General features: G+C 37.7%; 1 protein-coding gene across 4 annotated transcripts in view; it reads right to left on the bottom strand.

The window, feature by feature from the left end:
- The window catches only part of UVRAG (UV radiation resistance associated), a 311,056-nt gene that overhangs the window by 262,484 nt on the left and 36,320 nt on the right, over nucleotides 1-12,252 (bottom strand). For all 4 annotated transcript variants that reach the window (XM_064365305.1, XM_012469641.3, XM_064365303.1 and 1 more), the window contains exons 2-3: nucleotides 11,402-11,519; nucleotides 4,793-4,827 (exon numbers count right to left, since the gene is read on the bottom strand). In XM_064365305.1, the coding sequence (XP_064221375.1) occupies nucleotides 4,793-4,827; nucleotides 11,402-11,519 (153 nt within the window). The remainder of the gene's footprint in view (nucleotides 1-4,792; nucleotides 4,828-11,401; nucleotides 11,520-12,252) is intronic.

The raw sequence follows: 12,252 nt of genomic DNA, 5'->3' as shown, positions 1-12,252 counted from the left end.
ATGCAAACAGAACTCTCGCAGCCTGGGGGTGAGAGTATAAATCAAATAGTAATTTCGGAAAACTGTTTGGCTTCTTTAGCCGACCATATGCATATTCCTAGCAATTCCACTCCTAGAAATAAACTCAACAGAAATGCATCCATACATTTACCAAAAGACATACAGGAGAATATCTACAGCAGCACTATTCATATTAGCGCAAAACTAGAACCTAACCAAATGCCTATCAACAGAAAAAATGAGTTAATTCTGTGATTTCACACAATGGAATACTATAGAGCTAACAAACCACAAATATATCCCACAAAATAAATGAATCTTACTATATAAAGTTGAAACATGGCAACTGGACACAAAAGAGTGCATACTATATGATTTCATTTCTATAAAGCTCAAAAACAGGTAAAATTAATCTATGGTGTTAAAAGTCCAAGTAGCAGTGACTGAAGAGGGCATGAGAGGGCTTCTTAGGGGCTGAAAATATTCTATTTGTTGATCTGGATGCTGGTTATACAGGTGTACTCAGTTTGAGAAAATTCAAGATGATGTATACTTATGATCTATAAACTCTTTTATGATCTATAAACTCTTTTATAAATGTCAAACTTCAATAAAAAGTATTAAGATTTTGTGTAGGCAGAAAGCACAGAAACAGAGCAATGAGTCATGAATTTGGTATTAGAGATGCAAATATATGTGTCAGTGGAGAAATGACTTCATCCAACCTCTTTAAAGAACTTAAGGAAGTAAAGAGTTTCCTGCGGATAGGATTCCTTATCAGAGGTCAAATAATGCACCCAAAGGAAGGAAAAACTGCTAAATATCTTGAAATGGATTGAAGAAACTCACAGTAAAATTGAATCACAACTCCTAAGACTACAGCCCAGATCCTATGTTCAGTTTAATTAGAGTGTTTAACTATTTTTTGTAAATGTAAAATAACAGTGAGTCTTACAGCTGGCAACTTAGATTTGGATACATATATATGTGATATACTAAACTTACTTGTTTGCCAAGTCAAAGCAAATCACGATACAATGACTATGGAGATTACAAACATGAAGCACATGAGGTCCCTGCTTTCTGAAGTTGTTATTACATATCAAAGAAGTTAAGACAAGACCACCATACAAAGAGCTATTATATGGATTTAGAATGAGACTAGAGATATAAAAAAAAGGGACAAAGTTTTTTATTTAGTTTTTTTTTTTTCCCCACTGTGTCACCCAGGCTAGAGTGCAGTGATGCAATCATAGTTCACCACAATCTCAAATTCCTGGGCTCAAGGGATCCTCGTGCCTCAGCCTCCCAACTAGCAGGGACTACAGGTATGCACCACCATGCCCAGCTAATTTTATTATTATTTTTATTATTTATTTAATTTTCTTTTTTAGAGATGGGAGTCTCGTCATCTTGCCCAGGCTGATCTCAAACTCCTGGACTTACATGATCCTCCTGCCTCAGCCTCCCAAAGTACTGGGAGATAGATGTGAGCCACCATACTTAGCTTGAAGTAATTTTTTTCCAAGACAGGGTCTCATTCTGTCACCCAAGCTGGAGTGGCACAATCTTGGCTGACTGAAACCTCCACCTCCCAGCCTTAAGTAATCCTCTTGCCTCAGCCTCTCAAGTAATTGGGACGACAGGCACGCACCACCAAGCCCAAGTAATTTTTGCATTTATTGGTAGAGATGGGGTTTTGCCATGTTGCCTAGGTTGGTCTTGAACTCCTAGGCTCAAGCAATCCACCTGCCTCAGTCTCCCAAATTGCTGGGATTATAGGCATGAGCAATGCACTGGGCCCAAAACTACTTTTAAAGAAAGAAAAAGGGGAAATTTCTTCCTTCTAATGATTATAAGAAAGCTTTCTGGCTGAGCACAGTGGCTCACGCCTTTAATCCCAGCACTCTGAGAGGCCAAGGCGGGCGGATCACCTGAGGTCAGGAGTTCGAGACCAGTCAAGCCTGGGCACCAACATGGCAAAACCTTGTCTCTACTGAAAATACAAAAATTAGCCAAGTGTGATGGCAGGCGCCTATAGTCCCAGCTACTCAGGAGGCTGAGAATCATTTGAAGCCGGGAGGCAGAAGTTGCACAGGTAGAGCCAAAATCACGCCGCTGCACTCCAGTCTGGGCAGCAAGAGTGAGACTCTGTCTCAAAAAAATAAAAAAAGAAAAGAAAAAGAAACAAAGCTTTTCAGAAGCATCTAGAACTGTGCTGTCTAATATGATATCTGCTAGCCGAATGTGGCTATTTAAATTAAAATTAAACAAAATTTAAAATTCAGTTCTGAAATAGGACTGAACCACATTTCAAATGCTCAATGGCCACATGTGGCCAGTGGCAATTGTACTGAACAACACATAGAACATTACCATCACTGTAGAAAGTTTTATTGGACAGGTGATCTGGACTATTCAGGAGTTAGAAAGAAGCACAGTATAGGGGCACAAGAACATTTTATCTAATCTTTGGGGGAAAACACTCTTTTTAATCTTGAGTCCATTTTTCCATATCTCCTTTGACGTCAGAGTGATGAAACCAAGCCACTCTGTTCTAAAAACGAAGCTCACAATATAAACTAAGAGCAACAATCTATATCTTAAAGTTACATGAGGGAAAAAGATTACTTACAAGCTTGTCAAAGTCCAACTTAGTTCACCAGAGTGAAAATTTACCCAAAGCCTTAGAAATAAAGTATTCAAATCTTTGCCTAATTCTTTAGCATCTAATTGAAGATTTGCAGTTTCATGATATAACTTCAAAATCAATAAATACACTTAGGGAAGAATTCATTGATTCAAGAAACATTTGCTGAGCATCTTCTATGTGCCAAGCATAATGGTAACAAATAGATAGAAACACATTTAAATCACTAACTCTATTCAGTAAATAACACAATAGCTTAAGAATTGCAAAAATCATAAACAGGGAAGAAACCAACCAATTCTGCTATCTGTTGGCCTGGCAGTGATTCTTCGGAGACAGCAAGAAGGGCAGTAACAACGTGCCATCTCTGGTATATTCTCTGAGGGTTGTTGACTCCTTAGCTTTTTGCTAAGCAAAAAGAGCTCCCTCAGAAAGAAAAGAGTTAAGCAGGGCTGGCATGGTGGCTCATGCCTGTAATCCCAGCACTTTGGGAGGCCAAGGTAGGCAGATTGCTTGAGGTCAGGAGTTCGAGACCAGACTGGGCAACATGGTGAAACCCTATCTCTGCAAAAAATAGAAAAATTAGTTAGGCATGGTAGCTCATGCCTGTAGTCCCAGCTCCTTGGGAGCCTAAGGTGAGAGGATCACCTGAAACCAGGAGGTAGGGGTTGCAGTGAACTGAGATCATGCTACTGCACTCCAGCCTGGGTGATAGAGAGAAACCCTGTCTCAAAAAAAAAAAAAAAGTTAATTACGTTCATAGAACCTATATTAAGATAAAAAAGAAACAACAACAAAAAAAAGAATACTTGCCAAAATATCAAAGAATACCTTTAAAAGGAACATCAAAACATTAATATTTGTCAAACAACTACCCAATAGAAATACACTGGGAACTAAGGAGATATAAAGATACACAGTCTGTGACCTGCACCTCCAGGAGTTTTTAACTACTTTGTGAGACAGAATCTTCGTGAATAATCACAATGCTAGCAAACATTGTTTGTGGTACACTCAGAAAACAAATACAGTATAAACTATGAGTTGAAAGGGACCTAGAAGTCTTTTAGTCCAATACTCTCCCTTGTCTTGAATCCATTCGACAACATTCTTTGGATTCAGTATTCCGCCTAAGTGCACTAAGGATGAAGGTATCATGGCCTCACAAATAATTCCAAAGCAATTGAAGATGGAGGCCAAAAGGAGTTGAAGACAGGAGTTAACATTCAGAGATAAAACAGGGTCATGAAAAAAAATAAAAAGAAAACAAACAAACAAACAAACAAAAACAAAGAAACAAAGGAAAAAAAACAAAACAGGGTCATGAAAAAGCATGACTAGGGAAAAGGGAACTACTCTGGATGAGATAATCATAGAAGGTCTTGCTGAAGTGACATAGCTGAAAGACCTCTTCAGTCAGGCGACCAGCAGAGGAAACAAGTGTTCCAGGCAGAAGGAAGAAGATAAGCTTCGCATGTTTGAAGCACTGAAAGAGGTACACCTGGAACACACTGAGTGCGGGGGAGAGGAAGGGGAAGGAAGTGATGAGGTGGAAAAGCAGACAGGCCAAATCCAAGATGGTATTGGACCATTGAAATGATACTTTCATTAACATAAAGCTCTTCTTTGTTTTCAACACAGCCTAATAAATTGAGCCATTTATGCAAATATCGAGGGTACACATTATCAAAAGCAGGACACTTACAACTTTCCAACTGAGCAATGCCACTGCCAAGAAACAAGTAGGAGTATCCTATACAAAAGCCCTAGGCGTAAAATTCTTAAGAACTGTATCTAAATAAAGATACCATTTATTATGACATATGGCCAGTGAAATAGTCAGAAATATATTTATAGTAAATGAAAGTGAGAAAATTATAGAATTTGAGTTTATACCATTCAAAGTTCTTAACAGAAAAATCGGTTCATTCAGTAAATATTTATCAAGCACCTACTACGTGCCAGTCATGTTCAAAGCACTAGATACAGCAATGAACAAAACAATGATGATTTAACAATTGAGCAGATCTGCTAAGTATTTTCAGAGTTGAACCTCAATTTATTTTACATTTGTGCATTTTCTGAAAACAGAAAAAAAGTGTATATATTTAGTCACATGTACCTGTCAGAAAGCAAACTTACCAAGGAATTCTTAATCACTTCACTTCTATAAAATTCTGGAAAAGAAAAAAAATAACAATAAGTGATATGAAAGAAAATAAGCCAATTAACAAACTCTTAATCCTCTAAATTTTTAAATATATATTCCAGTAAAACATTTAAAATATGTTCAAGGGATTATTCTCTCTATATCTTTATCTGTTAAAAAAAAAAAAGTAAGAAGTAAATCAAAGTGTTTTAAAGGGAATAACACACTTACTTTAACCTTCTTTACTTCCGCAAAGGCAGTTAAAACCTTTCAGATTTACTTTAGTGACTATTGCCTTACTGGCTCCTTTTTCCTCCAAATCTAATTTGAGCCCTTAAAAACCTCAACTTTTTTCCTTCCCCACTTCCACCCTCACAACTGAATCCATCTGCTCTGTTTTTCTCAAACATATCTAATGATTACCTATTGTAGTACTGTGGAGTGAATACTGATCTAGGTTACTTAGTTGCTAGCGTTTTAACCAAAACTAGCAACCAGATAACCTAAGTCCAACTTCTACCTCTGTCACTAACATTTTGTCTCTTTAATTCTCTTGGGCTCATTATTGCTCTAAGACAACTTAGAGAATTGAACTGATAATTGAAGGTCCTCAGTAAGCATTAAAATTTCATGATTCTACAGCTTTCATGTATGTTGGAAAATGTTACACAACTCAAGGATGCAATCAAAATCTGTCAGAAGTTCAGCCATTCCCAAAAACCTTCCAATATTCCCTCTGCTAACCCTACCCAAGTCACTTCTATGTTGCTCTTATGGCCAACATGGTGAAATTCCATCTCTACTAAAAATACAAAAATTAGCTGGGCATGGTGGCACATGCCTGTAATCCCAGCTACTTGGGAGGCTGAAGCAGAAGTGCTTGTGGCACGATCTCAGCTCACTGCAACCTCCACCTCCCAGGTTCAAGCAATTCTCCTGCGTCAGTCTCTCGAGTAGCTGAGACTACAGGTGCCCGCCACCATTCTTGGGTAATTTTTGGGTTTTACCACATTGGCCAGGCTGGTCACGAATTCCTGACCTCAAGTGATCCGCCCCCTCAGCCGCCCAAAGTGCTGGGATTACATGCATGAGCCACCGAGCCTGGCCCAATTTTTGTATTTTTAGTAGAGATGGGGCTTAGTCATGTTGGCCAGGCTGGTCTTAAACTCCTGACCCCAAATGATCCACCCGCCTCAGACTCCCAAAGTGCTGGGATTACAGTCATAAACCACCACACCCAGCCTAAATTTTCAAAAAGATATAATCCAAGACCTACTTCTAAATGAAAGGGACCATTAGATACAAGTATTTCTCTATGTAGCCATTGCTAAGACCTAAAGAAACAAAGCAATCACAGATTGCAGAGCATGGTTTCAATGGCATATTTTGACTGTTCTGCAGCATTCCATTCACTCAACAAATGCTTCATTAGTGCCTCATCCATACTCATAATAGGAAAAGTATAAACTTAAGCTATACTGCAAAACTATTTTTCACCTAACAGATTGGCAAAAATTCAAAAGTTTGCACAGGCTTGGTGGTAAAGCTGTGGGGAGAAGCACTCACACATAAAACAACTCCCACGGAGGGCAATTCACATCCTCTTTGTCATAGCAATTCCACTTTGTGAAATTTACCCTACCAATATACTGCCACTCATACAAAACAATTTACTTATAAAGTTATTCAATGCAATACTGTGTATATAGCAAAAAACTAGAACAACCTAAGGGTCCACCAATAGGAGCCAGTTAAATACATTATGGCATATCTATTCAATGCAAAACTATGCAGAAAAAAAAAAAACAAAAAAGCAGGGATGCTGTCTATGAATCAATATGGAGAAAACTCTAAGACAGTAGGTGAAAAATGCAAGGTATAGAAACATAAATAGTATGGTACATTTTGTGTAAAAAAAAGAGGAGAGAAAGGAATAAGAATATTTGTATTTGTACTTGTATTTGCAGAAGGAATCTCAGTCAAGACAAACAAGAAATGAGTAACAGTGGTTATCAGGGTGGGGTAGAAAACTAGGGTGACGGAAGGCAAGTGAAAGAGAGGCTTTAATATAAACCTTTATATCTTTACATATATATTCTTTTTTATCTATTAAAAAATTAAATTAAAAAGACAAAAATATTTGAGGGCCTAGTATGTGTCAAGCATGGTTCTGCATATTGGGGACAGAGCAATGAGCAAAAGTGACCTAAAAATCTCTGCCTTCATAGAGCTTACATTCTAGTGGAAAAAGACATACGATAATCAAATAATTAAACATATAGTACGTGAAGATCTTAAGTACCATGGAGAAAAATAAAGCACAAAAGACAGAGGAAAATAATCACAATTTATAAAAGGGTTAGTAATGAATATATTTTGATAGTAAGAGCCAAAAGTATATGGTGAAAGACTGGATATGGAATGTAAGAGAAACAGAACAATCCGGGATAATTTCAAAGTTTTTGGCCAATGAAATAGAGTTGCCATTTTCTGATATAAGGAAGAATACAGGAAGTAGATCACAGCTGGAACATCAGAAGCTCAGTTTTGAACATACCATGTTTGTCACCTAGTAGGCTCCAAATGCAGTTGTAGAGTAGGCAACTGAATTACAGGGGTATGAGTTCAGAAGAAAGGTCAACAGGTGACATTAAAAACCGTAAGAACTGAGCCAGGCTTGGTGGCTCCTGCCTGTAATCCCAGCACTTTCGGAGACCAAGGCAGGCGGATGGCTTGAGCCCAGAAGTTTGAGACCAGCCTGGGCAACCTGGCAAAACTCGGCTCTACAAACAATAAAAAGAGTTAGCCTGGCATGGTGGTGTGTGCTTGTAGTCCCAGCTACTCGGGAGGCTGAGTGGGAAGAATCACCTGAGCCCAGAAGGTTGAGGCTACAGTGAGCTTTGATTCTGCACTCCAGCCTGGTTGACAGAGTGAGACTCTGTCTCAAAAAATAAATAAAAATAAATAAACAAATAAATAAAGCTTTGAGACTTGAATAAGAGCACCAAATTAGGTAATAGAGAGTTCATCTTCCGATGTATTGAAGACAGTCAGTATTCCAGGAGAGGACAGGCACTTACATTTCACGGGTAAGAAAATAACTATGAAAAACAAACTTGATTGTATAAAAATTCCAAGTTTAACAGGGAACCAAGTTTAGAACCTATCCATCCATTAACACAAAGCTTTGTTCTCTGGGAATATATTAACTAATATTTGATTGGAAATATCTTAAAAATAAACAATCTCCTAAAAGCACTAGAGGGATGTCAAAAGTTAAAAAAATTTCACACATTTTCTTCTTATATTTCACACATATCTTCTTTGGATCTGCTGTGAATTTAGCTGAAATAAAAGAAAAACTGAGAAACCAGCATTTCAGATATTCTTCCAACAAAACACTGTCTTCTGACACTAAGAAATGTTACCACTAAACAGGTGGTACAGGTGGTTCATGGAGAAGAGTCAACTGGTCTCTTACCATGTTTGTACTATACCAAGGACCAAATAATGATCATAAAATATTCATGTTTGTCATAACCGGTCTGACCAACAAGATACAATAGCATTCACTAGAATTACTAAGGAAAGGGCTTCCCAGCTACTCCTATGGTAGTTAAAAGTTTATAAAGCCCAACAAAGTTCATGAATAGGCTTCAATCAACCATGACATTTTGGAATAGGAGGAATTCTCAGAAAGCACCAGTTCCTTCATTTTAATGATAAATTAAAGCCCACAAGAGGAACTAAATGCCCTATCCAAGAGGCTTGACAGCTAGTGGCAGATTCAACAGCTACACCAGACCTGGGACTTCCCCCGTGGTCTGTCACCAGCTATTCACTAACTGTGTTAATGATTATCTCACTGAGGTAACGTCAAAAAACAGTCTATGATAACTCTTAAATTCAAGATACAATCTGAGCTAGAAGAAAGAAAATACAAAAACAAAAAAGGTCACTTTGCTTTCATCATATCTCTAGACAAGTTTTTAACATGATCATTAACCAGCCCCATGACTACTCTCTTTTTAGAAAACACTATTATGATTATTATAATTCTAATCATTGCTATCATTTTCCAAATTCCCAAAATGTGCTAAGCACTGGTGTTGATTACTATTATCAGAGGTAACACTGGGGCAAGAACACAGAAGTTTTATTAAGATAATCAGGACTGATTATATAGAAACTCATCAAAAATTTAAAACACTCCAGCTCTGTCATATATTGCTAATGATATAACCAATTAGTGTGCAGTAGACTAAATGTTTTAAAGCCTACAAAAATGCTTATAAACTTAAACCAAATAGTAACCAAATTGTTTCATTTTCCTTCTGGACACATAGGAAGCCTACATTTCCAGTCCCCTTTCCATCTAAAAAGGACAATGTAGGCTGGGTGCAGTGGCTCACGCCTATAATCTCAGCACTTTGGGAGACTAAGATGGGCAGATCACTTGAGGTCAGTAGTTTGAGACCACCTGGCCAACACGGTGAAACCCCTTCTCTACAAAAAAACACAAAAATTAGCTGGCTGTGAAGGTGCATGCCTATAATCCCATCTTCTCGAGAGGCTGAGGCAGGAGAATCACTTGACCATGGGAGGCAGAAGTTGCAATGAGCTGAGACGGCACCACTGCACTTCAGCCTGGGCAACAGAGCGAGACTCCATCTCAAAAATAAATAAATAAAATAAAAAATGAAAAGGACAATGCAACTGATTTATGACCAATAGAATGTAATAAAATTCATGTGGACCATTTCATTTAAAAATCTCCCACAAGTAATCCTTCTATCTCTGGCTATACCAGAGGCCATGTTTTGAGGACAGCAGCAGCCCAAACTAGAAGGAACCTGAATACCTGAGTCAACACTTAAGAGGACAGCTGCCAAGATAGAACCCAATAACACCTGCACTGGGCTTAGTGTAAGAAATGTATTTTGGTAAGCCACTAAGAGTTGTGGTATTTGTTACAGTAGCTAACGTTAATCATTAAGATGAATACATTGTTTTAAAAATATGTAATGGGCTGAGCACGGTAGCTCATGCCTGTAATCCCAGCACTTTGGGAGGCCAAGGCAGGCGTGGGATCATCTGAGGTCAGGAGTTTGAGACCAGCCTGGCCAACATCGCGAAACCTCGTCTCTACTAAAAATACAAAAATCAGCCAGGCATGGTGGTGGGCACCTATAGTCCCAGCTACTCAGGAGGCTGAGTCAGGAGAATAGCTTGAACTCAGGAGGTGGAGTTTGCAGTGAGCCAAGATCGTGCCACTGCACTCCAGCCCGGGCGACAGAGCAAGACTCTGTCTCAAAAATAATTTAAAAAAAATTTTTAATGCAATGGTTAGACTGAAAAGTGAGAATAAAATAAATTTACATGAGGATGGTAGAATTTAGAGTCCTTTTCCCATCCTTAAAAAATATTTTAAGGCTATTTACTATGAAGGGGCTTCTTCATCGTATATTTCTTGACTGAATTTTTTAATGAGCAGATACTGGTACTGATATATAAAAAAGAAAAAAGTTGTTAAACAATCACTGCTTTAATTAATAATTAAAACTAAAAAAAGGTTAGGGAAAGTAGCTCACACCTATAATCCCAGCACTTTAGGGGTCCGAGGCAGGAGCATAGCTTGATTCCAGGAGTTCGAGACCAGCCCAAGAAATATTTAGGACTCCATTTCCACAAAATTTTTTTTCAAAGTTAGCCTGGACTGGTGTCTCACACCTGTAGTCCCAGCTACTTGGGAGACTGAGACAAGAAGATCGTTTGAGTCCGGGAGGTCAAAGCTGCAGTGAACCATGATCATACCACTGCACTCTAGATTGGGTGACAGAGTAAGATCCTATCTCGAAAATAAATAAATAAAATGTCACTTGAATTTTTCTTTGCCACTGGACAAGATTCAAATAAATCTCAGAACCTTTTGTTAAAACGATGTCACCTTTTGTTAACATAAATAGATCTTTAATCATATCAAGATTTTCATAAGGATCATATGATCCATCATAATCCAACATTCCTGTCATTTTACCATGCTTCCTCTCTTACACCATCCCAGCTAAGCCAACTGATTATATCTCAGTGCCTCTCATCTAATATGCATTCTAAAGGTGGCTGTGATTTGTAATCAAATATGATCCACTCTTAGAATCTTCAATTATAGAAGAATCTAGAGTACAATATATAAAACTGAATTAGAAAAAAACATGCCATTCTTCTGAAAATGATCACATATATACAGGGAATTACAGATACGAGACGATAAAAACTAGGTCCCTATTTTATCATAATATTAAAGAAAAGAAATTTATTATATTTTCATAAAAGTAAAATTACTACAGGATACTGGATTCAATCTACTTGAAATGCTATCTACTAGACCATTAATAACTAACGTTCATAAAGGAATGAGAAAGTTATCAATGTAAGCCTCAGTTATCTGAAATAACTATCCAGTCGCCATGTTTCTTTAGTATACAGCCCAATTGCTCATGAGATATTTTCAGACAGCATAACAATTTAGCTTTCTAAGAAGCAGTAACAGCAGGAGGCACTGAGAGTCAATCTGTAGGTAGCAAGTCCACAGATTCCCTTACCTTTATAAATCTTTTCAGTACTACACAAGTGAAGTGTAAAGTAGGTATCAAGGAGTTGATGGCCATTTCTATTAACAATGTTCCGGGCAGCAATGTTCCGAAGATGTCGAAGACGCCGCTGAAAAATAACAACAAAAAGAGAGGGCATTCAGCCTTTTCCTCCTATAAAATTTTCTGAAAGTGGCAGTTCAAAAATGAAATGTAACAGGTTGTCTCAGTCATTTATTTATTGAGCCAGAAATCATAATCCAGTCTCTTATTTATGCCTTGGCATTCCCTCTGTCAAACAGAAATGAACCTGCCCTATCTCATTTACAAGGTGGCTGGAGAATGAAGTGACAACGGACATGAAATGTTTCTGAAAAGCACCATGAGTGCTACATACCTGCATAATGGCATTAGTATTCCCTGGAACATAAACTAAGTAGTAATTTGCTTTTTTCCACAGAAGGATTCTGATAGACATGTAAAATCCATCTCATACCAACAGATAATCAAAAATTAACACATACACTCACCCCTGATGCTAGTTCAGTCTAGATGCCAGATCATCTATACAAGCAGGAAAAGAGGCCAAAGTCAAAAAATAAAAATAGTGACTCACTGCTCATTCTATCCAGCCAATAAAGCAACTGCTGTGAGCTTCAATTCAATTCTCATTTCACCAGTAATCAACCAGGTCTCAATTTCCTAACCAGGCCTTTTTTCTAACAATTTCTCCAACCAGACTGTTTAGTGATTTGAAATGACAAGTTTGGAAATGCAAAAGCTTCATAAGCAATAGTAGAAGTCAACAAAAATACAAGGTAAGATTAAGGGATAGCCAAATCAACTCTTATATCAAAAAGAGA

This window comes from Aotus nancymaae, unplaced genomic scaffold, assembly GCF_030222135.1.
Source record: "Aotus nancymaae isolate 86718 unplaced genomic scaffold, 86718_ANA_hifiasm-v0.15.2.pri h1tg000059l, whole genome shotgun sequence".
Classification (NCBI taxonomy): domain Eukaryota; kingdom Metazoa; phylum Chordata; class Mammalia; order Primates; family Aotidae; genus Aotus; species Aotus nancymaae.
Note: the sequence above shows the minus strand (reverse complement) of the source record. Positions and strands in the feature narration are given on the sequence as shown.